This window comes from Nelusetta ayraudi, unplaced genomic scaffold (genome assembly GCF_046127955.1).
Source record: "Nelusetta ayraudi isolate G7.1 ecotype Tasmania unplaced genomic scaffold, CSIRO-AGI_Nayr_v1 ptg000081l, whole genome shotgun sequence".
NCBI classification, from domain to species: domain Eukaryota; kingdom Metazoa; phylum Chordata; class Actinopteri; order Tetraodontiformes; family Monacanthidae; genus Nelusetta; species Nelusetta ayraudi.
The window spans coordinates 149,346-175,856 of NW_027466131.1; the positions used below are offsets into that span (position 1 = coordinate 149,346).

Consider the following 26,511-nt stretch of genomic DNA (forward strand, 5'->3'; position numbering starts at 1 on the left):
ATGAATTCTATCAATACAAAAACTGAGTAAAAAGGGGTTAGTGAATAATTCATAAATTCCCAGTAGCGCAAACAGGAAATGTGTTGGCGGTGCACTTACGCAGGATGAAGATCTCAGTTGTCGGCGACGTTGGTGCTTCTAGATCTGGAGGGAAACCAGAATGGACACTGTTCATTAAGAACCCTGTGGCGACTCATAACAAAAAGTGACACACACACACACACACACACACACACACACCTTTGCAGTCCAGGGGGTGGAGTCCATCCAGGATCTGGATGTTGTCCACGGCGATGTGACCAGCGCTGCGTCTGTCGGCGACGCCCTCCACGATCACCTGAAAACCGGCCACAGACAAATTGTGACGAACGGCATCGAGTCATGCAAAAGGAACATTTAAAAGTATGCGGCCTCTGTTCAAACTCGGGCAGCCAGCAAAACAAGAGGCGACAGAGAAGCTAAATTTGGTGGCAGGAATTTCATCAACAGGCTTTGATTAAAGTAACTCTGACATCCTGTCAATCTGGAAGGTGATTGGATGAGCTCTCTGTCTGTCCAGTGTCACTGCCGGGTGCCTTTCTGCTGCTGTAGACACATGCCTATTTTTATCATCTTAACATCTCAACGCAAATATTTACACATAACATGTACTATTTTGTGACTTCATCAGACAAAAACTATGTGTATTTTTTTAATTAACTTTCATGCCAACAGATACCAGCCATCAGGCTGTACAACTGTACTCAATAAAATCCATCCCCTAACAACTACACATTTTCTCAAAGGTGTAGTAAATTCTATTTATTTTCATTACGTAAATAGCTGTAGATTCAACCTACAAATATTTTATTTTTATTGCCTTATTTCTTTAATTAAAATAATTCTCAAATGAATGCCCTATACAGTTTTGCTGCTGTAATTATGCAAATGTCCCCACAGTAGGATCAACAAAGGTCTTCTTCTTCTTCTTCTTCTTCTTCTTCTTCTTCTTCTTCTTCTTCTTCTTCTTCTTCTTCTGCTTCTTCTTCTTCAGAACTCAGTCAGTTGGCCTGATGAGACCAACCGTGGCCTTTAAAAAAAGCGATGTTCACACCTCTGCTTCCTCAGGACTCCCTACCTGATAGGACACAGTGGAGTGGGGCAGCAACACCCGTCCCTCCCTCCACCGCCGGCCCTGGTGGCCGCTGACGGTCTTCAGGATCCGGGCCTCCTCCGCCTCCTTCCTCTGCTTGATGTGCAGCGTGCCGGCGTGTTCACCGAACATGTGGTACCAGAAGGACATGCAGAGGTCGCTGTCTGGCGCCGTGATGGGCAGGCTGGCCAGCCTCGCCACCTTCTCCTCCGCGACGGCATCCTCGCCCGTTTTACTGGGCAGGTCCGGGTCGCTCAGCTGCATGTAGATGAAGTTCCCTTGGCCGCCTGCAGAGGGCGGCATAAGAAAAGTTACGAGGCGGTCTGTGGCGGGGGTCCGTTGATGCAGCAGCAGATGTGCATGCTTCTTGATGAATATTTATAGAAAGATAAGAGCCGGTATGACTGATGCTTCCTGTGTTTTTTTTTATCGTGCAAAAATCCCTTCAAGTGTTAATCTGTGTCTGCGTCCTGTCAGTGAAACTCCCCAGGAATGATGAAAGACCATCCTTTACTCATTCTGCTTTGTCGACCTTTAAGATAAGTATGTGCTCAAACATACGGTTCTGGGAATCACCCCTCGGTGATGTCACAAAGGGCACTGATACCTCATCCATACCTCTCCGAGGTCAGCGACAACCCCCCGCCCCCCTCCTGCCTATGTGTTATCTCCGCCTCAGCTGAAAATTTCCTTGTTTCTCTCCTCTTCCAAGCATGCAGAAGGTGCAGTGACGCAGGAGGCTTGTTTTCTGTTTATTCTTTAGATGAAATTCCTTATTAGGCTGAAAAATGAAGATCTGAAAGCGGCTAATATGGGGAGCTGGAACGTTAATGTGCTTGCTCTTCTGTTTAACCCATCCCTGATTCCTGAGTGTAAACACTGAGGTGCTCATCTGCAGATGTCCCCCCCCCGCCCCCCCCATAAATGTTTTATGTAACTCGCGCATTGGTGCAACATGGAGCTTCACTCACACCTGAGGGCAATCATTTGGAGAGCTTCAGAGAGCAGTTCGCAGACAACAAGGACTCAGAACAAACGTGACGTCTGTTTCTCTATCTTTTTCTCCCTTCCCTCGCTCGCGATCTGGTTAAGTCAAGAAATCAAGGTGAAGCTATTCATCTGAGAGCGACGTGCCGTCTGCACACAAAAGCATCCATCAGCCGACTTTGAATGGGGGAGAAGGCCGCAGGAGCATAGCGATAAATCTGAGCTTTTACAAAGTCAACTTCTTTCAAGGCTGCCTATTCAATTTGTAAACGCTCCGCATGGTTTCCGTCCAAGTCTGTTTTGATTCTCTGGCATAGTTCTGTCCTCACGTCTCTGCTCATTTGTTCCCCGAAAACAAAAAACGCAGATGTCAAGCGGCAGCGGCACCGATAGAACACAACGTTTCCGGAGGGAAAGATACAAACAATAAAAACTTTCGATCCAGGGAGGCTGCTAGAGATGCAGCAACAGCAGCAGCAGCAGCAGCAGAGGATGAAGGTGAGCGGAGCTGTCCTACCTGTGTGGTCGTGCGTCGGCCCTCGGTGGACGGTGGGCGTCCCGTAGGGCTGGATGAGCCACTCTGCACCCGACCCGCCCTCTCTGGTCCAGCCGCAGAAGGACAAGTAGTCAAAGTTGCAGGCGAACCAGACGTATGCTGGGAGACGGAGAGAGAGAGAGAGAGAGAGAGAGAGAGAGAGAGAGAGAGAGAGAGAGAGAGAGAGAGAGAGAGAGAGAGAGAGAGAGAGAGAGACAGAGAGACAGAGCAGCAGATGAGTTGATCCGGTTGCATTGAAACTGAGGCAAGATGATGGGATGGGACTTGATGAGCCTGGAACTATTGTTTAAGAAAATCTTACCATCAATGGAAGAAGAATCTGAATAAATGAACAAAAACAGCAACAAAAACAAATATTTTTCCAAGGTTTACATTAAACAGCAGATCAATTTCTTGGAGTAAAATGGGACTGCATGACTGAGGGAATCACAGGAACATTACAGTCGCCCTGTCTGTCATTTTCAAGGCGTTTAAATCTTTTGTATTGCGGTCAACAGGAAAAATGCTTTTTGGGCCCATGGGATTTTTTTTCTGCAGTACCTCGAGTGTCCACTGGGAAAAATCGGGCGCCGCCATATTGCCAGTCCGGTATCCAGTTCTTATAATACATCCATGGTCACAACACCTCCCTCTCTGTACAACCTGACAAAGCGATCGGAGACTCTCTGCTGCCCCCTTGAGAGGGCTGAATGGATGTGGTGCGACGTGCTGCAGGGCAGGAACTGACGTCGCCTCCAATTTAAAACAATCCACATGTTCACATCATTTTGAGATCAGCTTGCGGAGGCAGACGGATGGAGGGACGGATGGAGGGACGCTGCTCAAAGAGAGGCAGCGGCGCCACCAAGTGGCAGATGAAGCCCAGCCTGATAAAAACCCGAGGGTGAAAATGAGAACCATACGCTTCCTGTACTGCCCCCCCGCTCCCTCTGCCGTGCTGTGTGAGCTTTCACCGGCTCCAGAGCTGTTTCTGAGACGCTAATGGGATGCAGAGTCGACCGTGCAGCCGGTCGCCCTCCTGCGACCCCGAGCTGTCTTCACGAGATGCTTCCAGCCACCTAATTGAGACCCAGGAGGCCTTTATTCTCTCTTCGTCTCCTCCTCTGCTACCTCGGCTCCTTCCCCACCGCTCCACCTCCTCATCATCCTCATCCTCCATCCCCCAGCCCCCAGCTCGTGCCTTTTGTTATGCGCTCCACCTGTCCGTCTTGTCTATTTGTCACGGACGCCTCCGCCTGCCACTTTCTATGGCCACTCATCTCCGTCACCTCCACCCCCGAAGTGCATCGGCTGCTCAGCTCCACGAACAATGTGGCTCAAATCTGAACTCTTGAACGTCCATGTTGAAAACCTCAGCCAGATAGAGTACAGCCGGACTGGCTCCTCCTCTGGAGGGGAAGGAGGCGGAGCTACATCCAGGCTCTATTTGTCTACCTTCATGTAAGCCAGCGGGTGACACGGTGGTGCAGTGGTTAGCAAAAAGGTTGCTGGTTTGATCCCCAGGGCCAGGGGCCTTTCTGTGTGCCTTTGACAGCTGGGAGAGGCTCCAGCAGACCCCAGCTGGTAGAAGCAGGTATTGAAGATGGATGGATGGAAGGATGGATGGAAGGATGGATGGAGGCCAGTTTTGATGGTTCATGACATCAGTGATCATCAGTGAGCTGAGATGAGAGAGAGCTGGCATCTTAGGATGTCTGGTCCCAACGGAAACAACGGCACAAAGAAACAAAACCAAACGTGGAAATATTTTTGCTGCGTCACTCGAGTTGTTTGAAGGTTAATAAAACGCGTCCTTCTGACAAATGGTCGGAGTTTAATCGCTTTCCCTGGCAGCCCGGAGCGATTTGTCTTGTTCTGTCGCTCCTTGTTTCTACCCCCCCCCCCCCCCCCCGTCTCGTTTTGTTTCCGTCTCTCTGTCCTTTAATATCAGAATATCTCTGTCTGGTTTGTTTTTGAAGCTGTATTGCCTCCTTTCTGTCCTCTACCATCATTTCAACTGCGTCGCTGCCAACTCTGAAAGAGCTCTATCACAACAAAGAAAAAGAAAACAAGCTAAGGCTTTTCAGAGTAAATGCAGCAGCGGCAGCAGCAGCGGCAGCGGTGAAGCCAAGGGTTCGAAAAGGGGCTTTAGAGGAGTGAGAATGTGAGGCGGGCCGCGGGGTGAGGTGGGAACAGCAGGTAGAGGAGGAGAGATGGACGGAGTGAAAGATGAGAAGAGGAGCAGATTGCGGCGCGAGGCCTTACCTGGTATGAAGTACGTGGTGGGCTCGGGTGCCGCGGTGCCTCCCACTGCAAAAGCAGATGGGACAGTCAGAGTGGGGGTCAAAGGTCGGACGGGTTGGTCCCGCCCACACAGATGCCGGCACATGCTCGCCTCACCTCGGCTCACAGAAAATCAATAACGAGGCCGACAGCTCGAGGAAGTGTTGAGAATTAAACAGGTCCTACCCAGAAGGCAGGTTTTATTTTACACTGCTGGAGGAAAATATTCACTGTCAAACGGTAATTTTGCTCCGTCTGACCGTGACAGAGGTAGAAAAACAGGCCGGTTTCTGCCTTTAATAGTGCAATTGGACACTTTCGGACACTGGAACCCCTTGAGCTGAAAGGGGAAGACCAACAGGATTTCTGACCTGTGACTGTGTCGTACTCCTCGGGGGCGTGCGTCTCCGCGCCACAGTCCTGCCGGCTCTCGTCGCAGTCGGCCGGCGTTGTGCCGGGGACGGTGGTCGGCGCCGTGGTGGTCGCCCCGAACGTCGTCATGGACAGCGTGGAGGCAGCGGGAGTGGTGGGCGGGGGCACGGTGGTGACCTCTGAAGGGGCAGATATAAAGTAGGGTTGCAGTACTGGAGATTGGTCAAGACTCAGCCAACACAACAATGACAGATAACAGAGAAAAAGAATCCAGCTGCTGCCATTTTATGCTCTGTTTGTGACACCCAGAGTGACACAGCCCCTTATTCCTCGTCAATTTATTTTTCATTTTAAGAAGCAAAGTTGTTTTTTTGAAAATGGTTCAAAATAGCTGGCAAAGCAAAGAGATTTACTAACAGATAACTTGCTGAAAAGAGATGTTGCTGTTCTATTTAGAAGCAAACTAGAATTTAAAAATGATGCTGGTCATTTTTTTTCTGTCATACATAAAGTCTTGGTCTCGGTTGGTACTGCCTTGACTACAACACAAATTTAAAGTTCCTTTAATTATAGTCCCTTCAGTCCTTAATAGTCCAGTTGAGGCAGCTGGTGGTTAGTTTGCAAAACTTCACCACATCGCAGCAACGTCTTTGGTCTGAGGAGCAAACGAATGAATCCACTGACAGCCAAGTGGAGGTTTACCTCCCTACCTGTTCAGCCTCTCCTCCTTTCACTCAGTCTGCTCTGCCACACACACACACACACACACACACACACACACAGGCATCTTGCCTGGTCGGCAGCCTCTCCTGCTCTGGCTGATCCTTATCCCCCCCCTGCAGGGCAACAGGATACTCCTGAGGTCTCTCTGCCTCCCTGCATCTGTTCCTCTCTGCTCTGCTCTGCTCTGCTAACTTACACGCACACACGTGTGCACATGGTCCCGCCCTGACCGCTGCAGCCGTGCAGATAGGGAGGCAGCAGCCGCGGCCGTGCGTCGGCCTCCCGCTCCGCTCGCCTCCCTAATTAAAGCGCCGATAAGCAGCCCCGACGTGTCAGCTGTCGGCTGCTCTGCTCGCTGACTGATTGGTCGACCGGCTGAAGCCGACGACGACACGACAACGCAAAGCGCTTCCGGCCTGTTGAACACTGTTACCTCGTCATGCCACACCTGCATGGTGTTTAACACGGACAGAAGTGGGGCGGCGTGAAAACAGGAGAACACGTGGAACGGTTAGAGTGAGAGAGAGAGAGAGAGAGAGAGAGAGAGAGAGAGAGAGGAAGAGACAGAGAGCGCAAGAGAGAGAGTGACAGAGGGAGAGAGAGAGCGAGAGAGAGAGAGACATAGGCCTCACTACAGCTGACACACTGACTGGGAACCAACACGGCTCCACTGAAGTCCAGTTTTCAATAATTCTGCCAAAAAACAACTTTCCTTCAACTATCACGTCGACTTTCCACTCAGTCCGATTGCCAGTGAGTAACCTTAGCCACTAGCATGTCCACAGGCGACCACTGGGGGCAGTAAGGCACCACGTGATTGGCCAAACATGAATGTGACTCGAGAAGATATCTTCTGTATGTAAACTGCGCATGCTGATATTGCGCAGATGATACATTTCAGTTGTGTTGTGCAGTCTCTGAAATCAAAACTATCCATTTCACAGTCCATGAGTAATTTCCCTGCATTGGGCCTAATACACCATTGACAGGGAGCCAAATAGAAGAAAAGAAGTGTGTTAACACCTTTTCAAATGTAGAGTTTAACTGGCTGCTTGAATTTAAAACCTTAAATTAGCGGTTAGTGATTCTCATTTAGACTTTAGCTACTGTTACTCAGAGTTAATGCATATACAGCCAAACCTCCCAGGCAATAGAAAATGACATTTCTATGAAAAAGCTATAAAAATTCCAAACACATTAAATCCCACCTGCTGTGTTTCGAATATTAATAAATAACGAGGTTTTATTGATTTCAGAGCTACATTTTGTAGCCGGCACTCACCATCTAGATCGCAGCCCAGCATCTCCAGCCGGAGACCCACTCCCTCGGTGGTGGCTTTCTCCGGGTAGATCCGGATGAAGCGGGTCACCAGGGTTCCAAACGGCCTCATTTCTGGAGTGTCGTGGTTCTGATTACCGAAGAAAATCTAAGAGAGAGAGGAGAGAAATCATGAGGCACGCACGCTCTTAGCCGACTTCGTGATGTGACTTAGCGCAAATCAGATCAGCCCCATCATCATCATCAGCCCTGACAATCCAAGTAAAATCTCAGAATTGTTAACTTTCGGATGTAAATCTCTTTCTTTTCTGACAAACGCCAGGAAATCAGCAGTGAAACGTTAAACCGGCACATGTGAAAAGGATTTCCTCCACATAAGGGGCTGCCACACCAAACTACCGAGGCTGATCTGCATCGCAAAGTTCGGCGCTCACGCAGCTCCTATATCAAAGCAAGAACTTGAAGTGAAACGCACCAAGATTTTATTCAGATAGGAGGGAAAAATGCAAAGAATGTTCCAGCATGTTGGCCGATGGCTGATGGATGGCGGCAGCTGAGCAGCAGCTAACAGCAGAATAAACGGTTGTGGACACAAAACAACTATGCCACAAGGAGAATATTGTACTTTTGTAATGAAAAACTGGGAGCATTTTATGAAAGTATTTTTTTCTTCTATAGGATCCATATCCACATCTTGGCCCTCTGTAAATCAGCGGCGCCTCGCCTGCCTCGTCATCTGTCTCTACCATCTGGAACACATGGAGGAGGATTTGGCGGCAACAGGGCCGGCCGATCACAGGAAGTGGGGCCCTTAAATCACTGACAGGAACCTCCTCCTCCAGGATGAGAATGAAAGTCGCCCGAGCTGCCATGACGCTGTTCAGCATCGACTGGATGCCTCCTTATCTCTCCAGCGGCAGCGAGAATCTCTCAATGCCACATGTTGCTTCTGTGACGTCATCTTGAGAAGATGACGGTGCCGCTACTTTCCCTTTCTTTCAATCAGACAGACTTTACGGGGCATCTACGGGCATAAAATGGGAAATGCATGCGTGTTCAAAGGCACAACGCTAATAACAAGCAATAAAAATGAAGCTGAAGAGCAGGTCCACTTCCAGGAGACGACCGCGACGGCACCATTTGCACGGTCGCAATTTATTGTTTAATGGCAATAACTAGCGTGACAGCATGGCCGGGGGCATCACACTGCACACAATAAACAAGCACTGCAGGTATTCATTTCTTAATACTATACTAAATAATATGACAGACTGGGCCTACAACTGGAAGACAATATGAAGAAAAACAGAGCAGAAATGTAAGAGCATTGCAAGGAAAGTGTTTCTTCCTCAATGCGACTATGGGACTGATTTGCTGCTGCGCTCAACCTGCAGATTTGAGCACACGGCAATGCGACGACCTCCACATTGGATCCTTTCTTTAACTGGCTGACGGACTAAGTGAGTAAATCCAATGGGAGGATTCCCTGCTAGACTTCCGTCTTGAGGTGCAGAAGCTGTGGAGGCCAGCGTGAAGGCTGGGAACAGATGGAAGAGCAGAGGAGGCTGGTGGACGCAAGATAACCGAGATCTCTTCCTCCTCCACACTTCCTTCACAGGGCCGTCATCTTCTTCTTCTTCTTCTTCTTTTAAAATGCTGTCGCCTGAATGCCTTTTGTTGAGCCGCAGGTTCCGCTCCCACAGTGTGTCGCACAAGCAGCACCCAACGAACAAACGGCAAAGACTGGGTCCGACGGGAACAGCAGCCTGTAATTTACCCGTCTGTTTGGCGCTTCATTCCGGCGGCGGCGCTGCGGCCGGTGGAGCCGCCGCCCGGTGGCTTCCAGGAATTAGACAATTACGCAGCAGCGGTGGGGGGGTTATTTCATGTCAACAACCATGACGCAATGCGAGTCCTGTGTAATTTTCTTTCCGTTCAGCCACCAAACTGCCACCGGAAGAGACGGTGTGTGTATGGAAGGGAGGAAGTGGAACCTCGAAACCGTCCTCCGTTCATCTCGGGAGACCTCACGCATCGACGTGATTGGACACAGAGGATGGATCTGATGTGTGGCTGTGATTTGTTGCCCTTGTCTCACTTCGCTTCATTTGTATTTATGTCTTCTTAACCCATAGTTATGCTTGATGCAATCCTGTTATGCGGCAGGGAGTAAACAACACTTCTTGAGGGATGCAAAGAAAAAGCAAAGTCGTAATTAAAGCTTTTGTTTGCTGAAGGATTCACATGGATGTGCAGCATATTCTCCATGAAGAACTTTCACTGCCTTATGATGATACTTTGTATAGAGTCTTTGACAGGAAGTGAGATATAACAACTCCTGAGGTCAAATAAATATAAAAATGCTTATTTAAAATATAATAATTCTGATAATTAAAATGTGCAGTCGCTGTTTTTTTTTTTTTTTTTTTTTCATAATGGCAGGGAATATCATATCTTATCTACAGACAGAGTGGCAGGTATCTGATTCATACCTGATTTATGATCTCAAATGCAGAATTTGATCTGGTAATGACGATGATCTTGAATGATTTAAGAAACTCTGGGAGGGACTGAAGGTGTGTCATAGCGAGAGCACTCCTCTGCCTTTTCATCCGCTGAAATGGGAATTCTCAGGCAGCCAGCGTAAAGGAGTCTGCGGGTTCTCAAGGGCCACTGGGGGAAGCAGGAAGGGCAGACGGCAAAAGCCTGAAGCCCTGGAGTCGACGCAGCGCTGGCAGCAGATTAAAGCTCTTCAGACAAGGCTCTTATCATCCAGTCTGGCGTGTCCACCCTTATCTAGGAGCTTTCCCCTCCCGGCGGACACATACACTTTTGGAATCTAACTGTAAGCATGTTGATTAAACTCCGCCAACCTTGGGCTTGGTGCTGTTGTCCTCCTTGATGATGGTCCAGTCCTCCCCGTCCAGGCTGTGGCCCACCTTGAACCGCTTCATGAAGACGTTCCTGTCTCTGTGCTTCCCTCCCTGGATCACAGCACCAGTCACCATCTTGTCCTGGCCCAGGTCGACCTGGAGGAGCGAAACACACACTTGGAAAGTTGGAAAGTTGGAACTCCTCAAAAAAAGAGAAAGAAAAAACCTTAGGAAAAACCTGAGGAGCCAGAACCTCTCAGAAACGATCTCATCACTCACCTGCAGCCACTCGTTCTTGAAGGGCTGCTTGGTCTGCTGCCCGGTCCACCCAGACCTGCCTGTCAGCAGCCGAGCGTTCTCAGCCACCCAGCCGCGGTCGGCGTACGACGAGGCGGTGATCTGAGCGTCTGAGATCAGACCCGACACCATCCCCAGCATCCCTGAGCAGGGGAAGTCTGCGGCGGGGAGAGCAGAGGAGAGCAGAGGAGGCAGATAAGAAACTTTCGGAGAAGCAAACGGTGAGATAAGGGGGGGAGGGCGTCATCCTTATCTCTGCTAGTTCAGCTGCCGGAGCAGATGCCCTCTGGGCCCGGCTGCTGCCTTTAAACTCCACAGTGGAAAAAGCGCAATACGTTAAGATTCATGTATGGTCTGGATTCCTGTTGCAGTACTCTTTAAGCTTTAAGAAACATTTTTGTGGGCAGCAGCCGTCAGTGTGGGCCCGCTAAGACAGATGGCTCAGTGATCAGTGCACAGTCCCAGTTCCAACTAGTAATTACGGTTTCAATATGTTTGACTTTGCGTCGACGTCGACGTGCACGGAGCGTGAAGGCCTGGGAGATGTGGCTCAATGGGAGAAGATGTTTCTGCTGGAGAACGTTGTGAAGTCAGAAACCAGCAAGAGTATCTGAACTGTTGCTAGTGAATCTTAAAAACATGCCAGAGAGATCCGACTGTTCCAACAGGAAATAACCGAGGAAATTAAGCAAATCAATGGACTGAGCTCTGGTATTGGTATTCGGTTTGACGGACATATTTTCTGAAGTCGACCATCAAAGCCAGAAGCAAATCCAGCCAGTTATTTACAGAATCAAAAGAGCTTCTGTCCACCTTCAACGGAGAAAACTGAAGGTGGAGGGTAAACTCTCTGCCACTCTGCGGCCAGAGGGTTTTTTTTTTTTTTTTTGCACTTTCTGCGAGGAGTCTGAGGAGTCATTCTGAGCGGACGTCTCCGTGAGCCAAGAGGCAGCTGGTGGAAGAGTTGCTGGCAAACCGTGCAGGTCCAAAGTCCTCCGTCAGGGGCGGCATGACACCGACAGACAGGCCTGGCCATGTGGCCTCCAGGCTATAATACAATCTGTCGGACAAGCGGGCCAGTCTGCTCACTGTGACGCCGCTCACACACACACACACACACACACACACACACACACACACACACACACACACACACACACACACACACACACACACACAGGGGAGTAAACGGAGAGGAGCTGCCACACCACTGCCACGACTTCGTCTGTGCTTTTAATTCCGTCGCAGCAGAAAAAAGACTTATTAAAGCCAGTGGACTGGGCAGTCGTGTGAGCTCGGCTAAGTCCATTATCCACAATGAGCTTGATCTAATATCCGGACGCAAACAGTCAGGGTCTCGACGTGTTTTTTTTGACTCCAGTGTTAAGTCTGACGCTTAACAAGGGCTCCAGGGGATGAAGATTTCCCCACAATATGATTAACAGCGACTCAGTTTATTCAAAAGGCCTCCAAAACAAAGCTAAAGTCCCTTTCATGGATGGAAAAAATATGATCAAGCTCCACTCTGAGAATTCTGTTGAAAATTAAATAAGTCCATGAAACCTAATCTGGTCAAGCTGCCCTGCAATGTCTGAAACATCATTTTAAAAGCCAGTAGCTGCTACTTGTTGGAGGTTTGGCAGTACGTCTGCGTTGTTTGTAAGTGTTCGGGTCTAAATGCTAACACAGCTAGCGTTGATGGAGTTGTAAATTCAGAGCTGGTGTTTGTGGAAATGTCAACAAAAAGCCAAATATTAGTGTTCATGTTGTCTTTCCACCAGAGAGGGCGCCAACTCCCCAAATTACACAGCTTTAACGCTCCAATGTTCTGCCCATTGTTGGCTGTTTATTTTTCATCCCAGGCTCCATTTGAACAGGCTCACATGATTAATTCACCAAAACACTCTCTTCAAAAGCAGCGTATTTAGCCCACTGTTTACAGCCTCCTGCTAAAACCAATGTTTTGTTGGACCTTCCAAATGTTTGGATGGGGAAAAAACAAGGTAACCCCAGAGGGCGGAGCCAACACCTGGTCATTATAGGATGTACAGGAGCCCTTTATGACACAACAGTTATGATTTCCAGAACGACAAGGTGCATTTTTCACGATGTGGGACCTTTAAGTCATACTTTGGCTGCACTCTGATGTTACAGGTGTGTCTGGTCTCACATTTCCACTCTCGCGTCTCAGATGTGCTGCCTTCACATCCCCTGAATCACCTGTCTGGCACTCTGCAGCCTGCTCTCCTGTGAGTTACAGCCCAATATCTTCACTGGCGGAGCTCTCCTGCCGAGAGTCCCTTATAGAACATCAAGGGCGGAGGTTTATGCAGAGCCGGAGGAGGATGAGTAATGTCTCTCTGCTGCTCTTCTCTCTAATGAATAACGCCGTCCTTCAGTGGGAGCCTGCGCTCGCCTCGGAAGCGCTGATATTTCAGAAGAGCAGAGAGCAGCAGGAGATCGGTGACGACTCCAGCTGCCCGGGACCAGGGGCAGGTGACATGGCAACATTATTATTACTCTGGTTGCTGCATGGAGATTTCATTAGGTGTTTACCTGGATTCATGTTATGGCCAGAAAATAGATTTTAACATCAGCATCAGAAAGGTGCCATGTGTTTAATGTGAATAATTATTGTTTATGTAAATGATTGGGGTCTCATTAAAATAAAGAGAAAGAGTGGAAAAGTGTTGTAGAGATCATCGCTTTGTGATGTCATAAAGGGCGCCAATTCCCCAGGTTAATCACCACAGCCAAAGCCAGGTGCTGGCTCCGCCCACTAAGGTTTGTCCCTTACCGAGCATGTGGACGGCCCAACAAAGCATCAGTTTGATCTGCAGGAGGCTACAAACAGAGGGCTGAACGCAGTGCTTTCGAGAGGCCCCGAGAGAATTTCATGTCTTTAATCATGCAGAGCTGCTCCTCTGGGAAAAGTGTCAGGAAAATGGGTTTGACATGAGTAATTTAATTCACCGTCGGCCTCTTGAGTTTGTCAGATAGGAATGCGGCCATTTGCGTGCGAGAGAGATGGCATTCCACCATGCGTGAAACCTTCGAAGAGGCGCTGCTTCAAACACGGCTGTGCTACCTGAGGTCCTGCAGCCGTAGATCTCGAAGCGCATGCAGATGCCTTGCTCCCAGGTCAGCGGGCGGATGCGGATGTAACGAGCCAGAGTCGGTTTGGGAAGGAAGGAGCGCGCCTCGTCCGTGGGGTTGTGGTTCCCCTGGAAGATCTGAGGAGGGAGCAGCACACGGTTAGTTACGACCTCCACCTCCACGGCTGCAGTCACAGCTGCTGCGTTGATGTTCCTGCTGTGGCTGTAATTACCACCAATAGCTTTAAGGATTTTAAATAAACTGTGACTCGCGGCAGCTGAAATATTTTCCTTTGACTGACAGATACTCTTTAGTTCCAGCAGTGCTGCGTTTACTGCACATGATATGGGCAGCACACGAGCCGGAACCTCTACTTTTACGACTACTGCCCCTGAAATTAACCCTGGAGCAGCGTCCACAAGAAATATTTTCAAATGCCACCACACCGACAGGTCCTTCTCCCTCCACTGACACGCCACTGACACAGGCCTGTGTGAAACTGGTCGTAAGCTGCGACTGGACTGCGGCATGTCGTTGAGACGAGTCGTTCCTCTACTGAAAGCCAAGATTATGTTTCTCATACCGGCAAAAAGTCTTTGTAGCTGGCGCCAAACTCAAACGCCGTCTGATCAGGTCATAAAACTTTCTTGACGGATTTGAAACCATCTGCTTGGATCTTTATTGACAAACAGGGCCGTTAAACATCTGATTGTGATTTCAACGCCTCTGAGACTAATCCCGACTGTGATGAGAACAGGATGTTAAACATCTTTCAGCCTCGGAGACACCGATCGAGTAAGCAATCTGCCCTCGGCTGGCTAAGCCTCTAAGCGGCCCATCACCAGCAGATGGCGCTGTGCTGCGTGACTCCCGCACCTTCTGTTTGGAGCCCTCCTTGATGGTGATCCAGTCCTCTTCGGTGGAGCTCACGTCCACCTTGTAGGAGCGGACGAAGTAGTGCTTCTTGGTCTCTTTGGAGATGGCGCCCTGCGTCCCGATGGCCGTGATGTTGCGCAGGAATCCCAGGTCCACCTGGCAAAACAGGGAGGCGAGAGGGCACATTTTAAAACCGCGAAAAAATAACAATAATCGTGACAATTTTCTGAGTACAATGCTTCAAAAAAACAGAAATTTAAGAGGAAGAAAAAAAATATAGAATGGATAATAATCTAAAGGTTGCTTCTGCTCAGTAGTCTGGTTTCTTGTTTAGTTCTTTAACAACCAAAGGTACCACATCAGCATGTTGCATGTTGTCCTAAACAACTCTCTGCAGAAATCAGTAGAGTTGAATTTTAATCAGCCTGATTACGAGTTTTTGCTGGGATCCTGGATTGTAGGTGATCAGCAAGTTATGAGCACAATTTGTTACATCACTAAGAGGTATATTTCCAAAACTGTGTGTTACAGCACTCACTCCCTGAAGCAAAAGACAAAAAAAGGAAGGACTAATTTGCACAGACAGAATTTTAGACAACTTCTACACAATACAGCAGCCTTAAAACTGAAGCCACTCGGGGGGAAAAAACACACGCCATTAAAGCAAAGCGTAATTTGTGTGATCCAGCAAAGACGCGGCAAGCATTTGGGTGAAAGACAGACTCCGATCTCATTAATCATCCTGTCAACCGCGGGGGAGCAGACAGCCAGATAAAAATCAGAGCAGGACGCGGGAGAGAACGCCAGCCTCGTTTGTTGAGACAACCTCCTCCTCCACGCGACAAGGACCTTCGCAGGAACATTAAGTCTTAAGCACTCCACCGGCAAACTGCTGACATGAGCTGTAAGCCATGCGTGCTCTCACCAGTCATTTTCTCTTTAAATAGCTGCTCAGACGTACAGAGACGAGCCGCTGACAGCCAGAAATCCTCTTGGATGTGCGGCGAAATCCTGAACTGTTTATTTTCCCCCCTCTAACATTAGGAACTTTAAGAACAAAAAATGACAGACTTCATGCTCTGGCGCATCCTGTGCCCTCACATTATCTTCCATATTAAAGGCAGGCGGGGGAGCGTGACGCAGCGTGTAGGTGTTCAATTCTCCTCTAGGAAGTCCTGAGAAGTCTGTCTGCTGCGATACGGAGAATCGCTTGTGACATCAAATTCATTTAAAGTGGGAACCGGCTCAGGATCAATTTAACGCTCGTCCACTTGCATCACTAATTAGTGCGTGACGGTGGCGCCTGTCTTTGTGTGTGTGTGTGTGTGTGTGTGTGTGTGTGTGTGTGTGATGCAAAGCTTGTGTCAAACCAACAGCAGATGGTAAAAAATAGCTACAATGACACCATTCCGTCTGCGGCTCTCATTACACCTGCAACACTTTAAGCATCCTGGCATTTCGCTCAGATATTCACAGCACTCGGCGGTCAACCGAGGCGTCGCCATCTGGCCTCATGACTCCAGATTGAATGGTTTATACCAAACATCTCACTGTGTTCACATGCCTGCAGGGAGGCGGTTTTTTTTGGTGGGCGTGCAGCGTGTGCAAAACTACGACATCTAGTGGTTGAAGGATGTCCCACAAGTGTGAACATTCTTCAGTCAGTAACTCCAGAAAGAAACATGACAAAACAGCAGGTGAATCACTTTGGAAAGAATGATTCAGCCAGAAGAAAACACACACAGACGCAGAATCAGCTGCTGGAAGAGGGTTTCTGTTGACATGTTGTGTCATCCCTTATCGAGCTTTGACAGGACAGCAAACATGAAGCTGATTGTGGGAATCAAAGACAAAGAAACCTTCAGCTGCCGCGTGAAGTCATCACATTGTCTAAGTTCTGTTTTGTTTTAAATGCGATTTAAAAAAAAAAATCTAAATTCCCCAAAATAAAACCTCCACAACATCCACCACAAAATAACTGAACTTGATGCCACATTTGCTGGGAGCAATTAGGGGTCAGAACACACGTCTGGTGTCTGATGGGAAACTCTTAACATGGCTGTGTGATTGGACTGCTGTCTGATTCAGTCCATGTACCAACCCAGAGTAAACAAGCCAGTCTCGGGACGTCCCAGTCAGCAGCTTCAGCCTCATCTTCAGTGTTCTGACGTCAATTTGACTTTGACTTTGCAGCTTTGTTCAAAGTACTTCCTTTAAATGAGTCATATGAGTCAAATCAAAGTGACATTATCACATCTTTGGGCCAACTTATTCAAGTTTTCTCATCAAATTCGGATGCAGAGGATTAAAAAAAGATTTTTTTTTCTCTACCTTCTAAAATAGGGGCAAAGAAAATCTTTTAATTCCACTGCAGCATGGAAAAGTCCAGAAACAAGTGATGAAAAATACAGATAAAAGAAAGATGAATATCATCAAAGCAAATTTGTGAAAATTATTAATCTGAATATAAATGTGTTCTTTTAATCTCAGAATCTAAAATTAAAAACACCTCATGTCACACAAAGTTCCTCCGAAATGCATTAGAGCATAAAATCATGCTGATAACTATGTTCAATGAGGAGACGCTCCATTCCCCGCCACTTTAGCCCAACTGAATTCTGTTTGTTGCATTTGGAAATGATCAGTTGCGCACCAGAATACACAGCCCTTCAGAATGTGGGCCGTCCGTGATATATGGTGTGTAATTACATTACCAGAGGGAGACGCTGTGATAGTGAGGATGGGAAGGGCCCGCAGGCTGCCATTTAACTTCGCCCGCTGTTGCTTTTTCAGGAAGCGGGAGAAAAACAGGCCTCGGTGGTGGGCGGGCCCGTGTGGGCTGCGACACTGACAAGCGGACCCCTGGGAAACAACGTTCTGTGGGACGGATCGGCGGCATTTTCCCAGTTCTGGAGCCCGTAGAGATGCTTCCCCCAAGACCAGCTCATGTAACAAGAACAAAATGTATGGTAGCGGGATTAATGAGATAAACAAGCCGTTTATATGGCTTAATGTAGCAGTGAACACCGGGCTAAGAAATGAAACAAAAAACCTTGACAGCCCTTGTTGGTTTCTGATCAAATTTAAAAAGGAGGTGATTTTTTTTTCTCTCCACGCAAGTGAGTCCCCGAGATGTTGTGCGTCAGAAAACCGTTTTGTGTAATTATCATCTGAATCATCTCATGACCTCTTCCATTGGCTTGTGTTTGGGCAACAGCAAATACAAATGGTTGTGGTGCAGCGTGAGGGGACAAAGAGCTTCTGTACGCAGCGTCCGCTTTGTGTAAAGATCGCACAAGGAGACGTTTCTCAGGGCTGCCACAGCTAATCGGATTACAATCTGAGGGGTGGGAAGTAGGGGAAATAAAATAAATAAAATAACAACACAATTTCTGCAAAAAGAAGGCAATGAATATGAATATATTAATCCCCATTTGGTGACGTGGTTGTTTGTGGCTTGGGGAGGGGAAAATATTTTCTAATATGGACTTTGACTGGGTACCTGCAGAGAGGCAGCCCTCAGTGCTGTGTTCAGGTTCACTTTCTTCTCAAATCTCATGTAATGCTCCCTCTACCTCTACTTCTTCATTTATTGTATTTCCTTTTCACCCCAACCAGTCAAAGCAGATGTTGGCCCTCCATAGATGGAACCCACTGGGTAGCTTTTCCCTGCCGAGGTCGCTTCACGCTGCTCTCGACATGATTCAGCGCTTCATAAATAAACGTTTAATCAAGACTGATTCATTGACAGATCTAATCTGATCACAATAACACCGCAGTCAGAGTGCTGTGAAGGTGAGCAAAGGGTTAATGACTGCGGAGGCCTCACATATCGGTGAGTACACATTTAAAAACCTTCACAAGAGGGCATCACTCCGAGTATGAGAGAACCATCCATCCATCCAGCCATCTTCTATAGCCGCTTCCTCCTGCTCTCGGGGTCGCGCAGGCTCTGCTGGAGCCCGTCCCAGGTGTCATGGGACGAAGGCAGGAGACGACCAGTATTCAGACACTATTGATGGGACGGAAGCAGAAAGTCACGTCCATGAAGTCTATGTTTTTCTCTGCTGAGTCGCGGCACCAACGCTATCTCTGTTTTCTTACTAAAGATTCCTTGAATTTGAGGCACACAATTCTGGACTCAATCTAACGCTTGTGTCCCTGAGTGTCCTCAAGTGCTCCAGTGGGTTGGGGAATCTCTCCCTACATACAGCACATACTGTAACCTTAACTGCCTTTTAACCGTGGAAACCAATTGAAATGCCACTTCTGGTCAATCGACGTTTTGCAACTTCAACAATATAAAACCCCCCTGTATATCTGAGTTGCTATCGTTCCAGCGTGAAAAACCTCAGACCAGCGGCGCCGCTCTCTGCAACGCTCTCTATTTCCTCTGCAGTTACGTATCCCAAAGTTCGCCCATCAATTGACCGCGACTAATTACTTCTTCGTCTTGTAATCAGTCAACCCTTGGCAGTGGCCACATTTACACCCCACAAAACAGTGGCACTTAGTGTTTTTTAATGAAGGCAACAAAATGCAGGAAGGGGGAATGTAATTTCCATCAAGTGTGGCTAAATGAGATTGCAGTGAGGGGGGGTTGGGGGCGAGACACTCTGCTACTTCCTGCCAAAACAGGATACTGCTTTGGTGGTGATAGTAAAAGAAAGAGACTCAATTATTCACTTGCTGTGCGGGGTTTTGCTGTTTACTCAAGAAAGTGCCGAGCTGTGGGGGTGCAGTGCTCCGAGCGGGACGGCAGGAAAGACTTCCACAGTGTGCGGGCGCTTTGAATTTACTCCTTTTGAACGCTTGAGATCTTAAGCCATGTTTTCACCGTCGTGCCTGTAAAATTGGCACCCCGGAATTTTCAGCGTGGCAGCCGGTTTCACCTTGGTTTGAGACCACTCAGCTTCATTTTGCAAAGCAGAAGTGACGGTAACCACGGAGTTAATTACATCAACAGACACTTTAATTTGGATCTAAAGCTTCCATGAAATGTTCACATGGCCCCCATCCTGCAAATAAGCAAGAGGTGAATTTGCTTTTTCCTACAACTTTTCTTTCTTCAGTCGACTGATTTTGTAACAGGCCTTCAGAAATAAGGATTTGCCGCCCCAGTGATTGATTATAAATGTATTTTCATATTCGCACAACCCCCCTGTCTGATCCACGTTGAGGTTATCCTCCATTTTTAACATTTCCGGGCGTTGAGAGTTCACCGCAGCGCCCCTCCAGAGGCCTGCTCCGGATCGTAGGATCCTTTCACGCTCTCTGGAGAATCCTTTGTTTTCTTTATTCCCCCGACCCACCCTGCTTCTCCCCTGGCTCGGGGCTGCAACAACACACTTCTCTCAAACGTGTTCTCCAGATGCGCACGGCACAGCGCTTCCTGGTGGCGTCAGAGACAATCCAAAGACAAACGGTGGGACGTCTATAAATACCTGGAGTCAGGATGGGAAGGAAGTCCTTCCTGGGCTTTACATCACAGTGGTCAATAACAAGTCAATACACTCTGACCCTTAGTAAGCCATTTTACAACGGCAACAAAGTCATAAAATCAGTAAATCAATGATGCCATTTACAACCAATACGATTTGGGGGCCTCTTTATAGATCCTAATTCACTTTCTGTGCTGCATCGACATACTTTGACATAGACGGAACATCCAAAATCCAATGAACTGACTTACTGTATATCACATGTCCATGTATTACAGAGGCCACAGGAAACATTTCCAAAGGAAAAGGCCCGTCTTAACAAACCGCCAGACGACTGGGCCAAACACATGCAAACAGATGAATTAGATGTTCTGTTTTTGTTTTACAGTCAGTTAGCTGCAGCGCAGGTATTCTCACTGAAGCACTTGAAGCGACAATGGTGGGCGTCCAGCGCAAAGAGGAAAAGCTCTCAGTTTCTCTATGAGGATGAGGAGGGGTCGTCTAGCCTCTATTGTAGAATTCATGCCGACCCTTTCAGCAGCAGCCATTGTTCACGAGCTCACAACTGCTTCTTCTTCTTCTTCTTAGTTTGTCTGACGACACTTTGCAGCAGAGGCTCCATCGCCACGACTAACAGGACGCCGATGGCTTCCTCAAAATGCCGAAGCATCTCACAGCTGCCATTTGAGCCACTGTGGGGGAAACATCCCTGACGACAACATCATGAATAGTAACCTGAAAATAGTATCATATCAAATAAAATATACATGGCCCTCAATGAATAATAGAAGTGTTTGCTGCGGAAACGGCAGCCGCGCGAGAATTAACCCAGTCGTAATTTCCTACCCTAGAAAGATCAATGGACGGCCGAGAGGCAGTTTGCCGCGCCGTGCCCAGTCTGCCGTGCCGCACACTTAATCAAATAAAATTGAATTTTTTTTCTCCTTTCATAAAAACAACCAGCTATAACTCAAACTCCTGAGAGGGGAGAGGGCAATCAATCACCGTGTTGGGGTGGGCGGACCACTGGTCCTGCAAGATGGACGGACGGACGGAGGGACGGGCACGGGCACACACACACACACACACACACACACACACACACACCAGGCTAGACCTCCAAGCTCGAGGCCAGTGCTGCGAGCATGTGACCAGGAAGTTGCTGATGTAAATCTCATGACTTGTGACTTGAACGCGTTACGTCATTGGGAGTGAGTGTATCATCGGTGTATCACCGGTGTATCATCAACGTGCTCTGGTGTGACACCATGGGAGGTCAAACTGGAACCATCGCAGACGTCTTTCCTGCACCCGGTGTTTTAACTTCCTGCGTTGTTAAAGGCTCTCGGAGGCATACGACTTTGGAGGCGCTGATAACCCAGATAACAATACAAGAGTTTGGTTGTACCCGATTTCACGGCTCAGAATAGAGAAGCGTTGATGACTTCCATTCCTTGTACTCATGAAGTGGGGTTTGTCCTGCCCAGTGGCACAGGAACACCAGGGGTAAGTAGCTGTGCGAGTAGTTCCAGAAACAGTCTCAGAGCTCAATCTCACTTTGTGAACTGCATTTCCAAAAAAAACAAGAAACACCATTCACTGATGTATGAATGTCTCTCTGACCTCTGTGTCTGATTCAGCCGAGAAACCATCAAACATTTCATTTATCTTTAAATTTTAAATTAAAGACTGCAGCGAGGAGTTAGATGCGAGTTGACAACTTTCCCAGTTTCAGGTAAGTAGTAAAAATAAAGTAGAGGGTTAGCTCGGATGACTTTTAAATGACAAGTGAGGCCGACTAAGTTCTGGAACAAATGATTGTGTCAAATGTAGAAGCTGACACGTGAACACAAGCAAAAAAATGTTTTTTTTAATTGAAAATCCCGCCATCAGAAGTGTCCATATGTTACGTTTTACATGATTTTGTGAACCACAAACTGAATTTTTCTCAATTCCTCACATCATAAAAAAGATTTAAACCGACATTCTAAATAACGCTGATATCAACACCATTCGTCCCAGTGGACTTGGCAGCAGACCAGTAGCAAAAACAAATCCCCAGACAGACAATAGATCGCTGCTACTAATCTGGCACAGATGCCGCCTTCCTGTCCACTTCCTGTCGTTTCTCCCACAGGAAGGAAGTGAGGCTCTGTTCTTACGATGAGGGGCATTGTGAGTCTTCCTCTATGAGTTCCTGTCCTGGACAATGGGACACTTCTGGACCGTAGAAGCACCTCACAGGGGCCGTAGGTGTCCAGAGTCTGCATTGAGGGGAGGTGGCCTCGGCCAGAATTAGTGGCTTCATTGGGAAAACAGATGCTTTAAGAGGGACGTTTTAGGTCTTTCCACACAAGATTTGGCACTTAAACGAAGCTGGTCAAAGTGTTGAAGAAATAAAAAAACAGTCAGAGTGCTTGATGACACATTTCAGGGAATGGGCTTGAAAAACAAAAAACATTTAATTATCACTGATTGCTTTATAATGTAAAGTAAAAACAAAACAAAAAAACAAGTCCAGCTAAACCACTGTGGCTAACTAGGAGCTAACCTAGTTGAGCCTAACCAATGAGATGTGATGAATGCTGTGTTCATGTGGAGGATCTCACACTCTGCCCTCCTCTTTCTCTGCACTTTACATTCTCTCTATTTGTTGGAATTTATAAGATCGGGTCAAAGCTGCTCCACATGTCTAAACCACTAGATATGTAAAGTACACACACACACACACACACACACACATGTACATATATTTAGATACATATGCATGAATAAAAACTGGTGTCACCTGTCATAACGGAGAGCCTGTCTGCTTTAAATAATTAAAGTGAGCGCTCTCTAGTGTCCAAACCGAGCTCTCGGCTGTGTCACATTTTACAATAAGTAGAAAAAAAAGGAGGAAAAAAACGTCAAGGGAGAAACGTGACGTTAATATTGCATGTTGGCTTATTTGAGTTTCTTTTCTGCGAGGCCCCCGTGATTTGCAGAGAAGTCGAACAAATGAGCAGAACAATATTCAGGCCAGATGTGAGCAGCGCCTCGGCTTGGAAGCCCCGAGCCGCGGCGCTGAGACTTCGGAGCAAACGCCAAACACTGAGCTCAGACTCAGAGATGAGGAGCCGCGTGGCGTCGTTCCATTATTTACACGACTCGAGGCGGGAGAAGATCCACTGACCTGTATCCACTCCCTGACGGTGTCATCCGAGGGCGTCCAGCCGTTCTCCGGGTAGTTGAGACGGGAGCGCTCGGGCGACCAGCTGGGGTTGTACTGGGAGGATGCGGTGATCTGCTCCGAGGTGATCTCCCAGGACTCCATGCCCAGGGGCTCCATGCAGGCAAAATCTGCCGAGAACAGAAAAACTCCATTAAGACTTCGAAACCCTAAAAAGTTTGGGGGCCAAAAGGCACCGCGGTTCGATCTTCTGAATTCTGGGATTTGGTGCCCCCTCTGGCGCAGGTGTGGATTTGTCTCTTTACATTTGTATTTCCTGCACAAATACGATGCTCTCACCCGGAAGCTAATCAGACCAGTGCACCCAAAAACATCCCAGGGTGAGATTCCAATTATTGCCAGATTAAAAAAAACAATTATGAGGACATGCGGTTGTAGGGTTTACACTCAGGTCATCGGGGAAGTCAGCTCTCCCACATTCTTGTGGCCTCCAGTTAGCGTTCACCTCGCTGACGGCTGAGCCAGAAACAAAGTGTGAGTGACCCCTGGTGACCCCATCCTGCCTTGATCACTACCCACAAAGAGCACAGTGAGGTGCAATAAAGAGGCAACAAAGCCGCCTGGAAGCGTGTTGGTGGTTTATACCTTTAGTCTCTCACTCTACATGCACACGTTTGTGGCGGAAAATTGCACAAAAATATCACTGAATTAATGATGGATTCTCTGAAACGGGCTCCTGTTGTGTTGCGCTAAATTTGAATCTGTTTATCCTCTGCAGGGCTTTATCTCCGTTGGCAAATATAATTAAAAATACACACATGTACAGCTCAAATTGCTGACACTGGGATAAAAATCCAATTAGTTTTGATACACAAATAAGTTTGGGGGGATTATCTGATTATTGCAAACTGGGAATAATTCATTTACACTCGAGAAACTCTTTTCGTAAAAACGTGCACCTCAGCGAGATGTTAAAATGAAGGCCAGTTTCTACAGAAATGGTTTGGAAGCAGCAGAAATCTGTAGCTACCAAGTTGTGTCACTCAAAGACAAAACACTCAGATGTAGACTGAAAATAAAAAAAATAAAAAAAATCTGAAATCGTTGAAGGGTTGAAAAAATTTTTTTTTCAAGCAGCGCATGGAAAAACTCCAACAACATGTCTGTATCTCTGAGACGACAGCATTCGCTCTGTAGCAGCAGGAGGCCGTTGAGAAGGAACAGGGAGGTGGAACAAAAGGAAAAGTGTGTGTGTGTGTGTGTGTGTGTGTGTGTGTGTGGGAGGCCTGGAGACGGCAGGTCTGCCAGACTGACATAAACACACACTTACATCATTCCAAGGTCCACAAATCTGTTTAAGTTTGCCTGCACAACTGCTAGAAGACGTAAAGAATAAAAAGTTTCATTTCACCACTTTGATAATCAGCGTTCACAATTTTGTTTTGTTTTCTTTTGGGCCCAAATCTCTTAAGGATTCCAAAACTTCTCTCCCAGCTTGAACGCAGCTTTAAAAAATAAAATCAACTGATTTCTTGCTTTTCTTGTTCACATTTTCTTGTTTCCACCGATGAGCGGAGACCTGCGGACAGCAGGCGGACAACAGAGGGACAATAAAAGGACCTGAAGCTGACGGCCCAAAAGATCACTGAGTGGCTGAGAGGATTTGGCTGAAGGCCCGGTGAGGATGTCGGCGAGGCTCAGGAAAGTTCAGCTCTACCTTGATGGTGCATTTATGAGGCCTCAGCGCTGCTGATCATCCAAGTCCGTCTGGTAAACTGGCGACTGGGAAAACAATCTTTATTTTATTGTCTTATTCATTCATGCAAACTGTTTCCTTCCACAAAGGTTCCTGAGCATTATCTCACACGTCCATCAGGGAAAGACAGAAAACAAACCCTGAGGCCGTCGTGCCGTGCAATGCAGCCAAGGAGGGCCAATCAGGTTTCTTCACCACTAACATGCAGCTGCAGCGTCCACTCTTGGGCTTCCTGCTTCTTCTTTTGTCACAACTAAGCTGGAGCTCCCGCCTCTTTCTCCAAAAGGGATGCCGATTGGTCCACTCTTGCAAGCGGCTGGAAACACTTCAGATTGAAGAGTTTCAAACGCTTCAACTCTCACGGGGGATTTTAGCTTCTCTGTGCTTCAGCTGTGTGTCAACGTCTTAAAGGAGCATTTCTCTTAAAAAAAGAAGAAAAAAACAGAACGCAATCCTTGTACCCGCAGCCCTTCCTGCTCTCCCTTTGTGGCCCTTGTGTTAATGTTGGCTTCCTGCTGGCTGGGAGCCGGCCGCTGCCTCGCCATCATTGTGGTTGTCAAATTTCGAGAAAAGACAATGTGATCTGGTTTTGGCGAGAGGACTTAATTAAATCTGCACAACTTAATGAGGGTCTGTAGGCAAACGAATCGTGTGTGTATATGTGTGTGCGTGCATGAGCGTGTGTAAGCTAATATAATTAGAGCTTTGTCTAACAGCATGCTGTTCCCAGCTAGCCAAGGGAAAGCTTTATCTCTCACATACAGCACACATGGCGGCGGCGGCGGCGGCGGTGGCGGCTCATACATGCCGAGAGTCACCGACAGTGCGTCGCCGACGCTCACGATCAACACAATCAACACAATCAACATCTGATAGAGCCTCCAATCCCTGCGCCACACACACACACACACACACACGCCACACATCTCCAACTTGACAACACCCACATGTTTCGCCGATGGCAAAAACAAACATGAGAGCTGCAGAATAGTGCAGATAATTACTGTGACCCCTCTGGTAAAATGTGTTTGTGAGTGATTCAGAGACATTATCGCTGCACTATGCACCGTGTGACACCTCAACCAGCTGTCGTTGGTCATAATAGCTGCAAATAGCTCACATTTTTTAAAAAATGTTTCATTTACAAATGCATGTAAGACCTCATGTGTAGAGACCCTAACCCGGTGGATCAAAACTGGGACTATGTGAACTTTTCTAACGTGGCGTCAGCCTCTTCTGTCTTCATTTTGCAGGAAAGATGATTTGTGAGGACGTCTGCGTGCCAGAGGGACCAAACTCTCCCAGAGAAGGACAACGATGATGTTGGAAGCCTAGCAGAGACCTTATGCAACCTCCCATCTGCACCTTCGCTCACTGATCGGCACAGCGGCTGAGGTCAGAGAGTTCAGGAACCATACGGAGGGACAACGTAACTTAAATCTCAGAAGACATTCCGGCAACCGTCAGCCGAAAAACACACAATCCGTCAGTCCAAGTGGACGGGAGGTAAAAAATACAAGCGAGTAACAAGGAAATACAGACTGGATGGGAGATGAAGGAGGTCCAGGGCTCCACAATGACTTTAAATGTGCAGCTTTTCTGCCGCCTGAAGCCAGATTTGAATCTAATATATAATAATTAAAAAAAAAAGAATAGAACACACCAGACAAAAACAATTATAGAGTAGTT

At 47.6% G+C, this 26,511-nt stretch overlaps 1 protein-coding gene across 1 annotated transcript in view; it reads right to left on the reverse strand.

Moving 5' to 3' along the window:
• Positions 1-26,511, reverse strand: part of LOC142900265 (neuropilin-1a-like) — a 62,435-nt gene that overhangs the window by 3,485 nt on the left and 32,439 nt on the right. Inside the window, exons 6-17 of the mRNA XM_076044446.1 lie at positions 23,070-23,236; positions 14,454-14,609; positions 13,570-13,714; positions 10,464-10,639; positions 10,185-10,340; positions 7,315-7,459; positions 5,309-5,488; positions 4,920-4,964; positions 2,637-2,774; positions 1,118-1,419; positions 241-337; positions 100-144 (exon numbers count right to left, since the gene is read on the reverse strand). Of these exons, the coding sequence (XP_075900561.1) occupies positions 100-144; positions 241-337; positions 1,118-1,419; positions 2,637-2,774; positions 4,920-4,964; positions 5,309-5,488; positions 7,315-7,459; positions 10,185-10,340; positions 10,464-10,639; positions 13,570-13,714; positions 14,454-14,609; positions 23,070-23,236 (1,752 nt within the window). The remainder of the gene's footprint in view (positions 1-99; positions 145-240; positions 338-1,117; positions 1,420-2,636; positions 2,775-4,919; positions 4,965-5,308; positions 5,489-7,314; positions 7,460-10,184; positions 10,341-10,463; positions 10,640-13,569; positions 13,715-14,453; positions 14,610-23,069; positions 23,237-26,511) is intronic.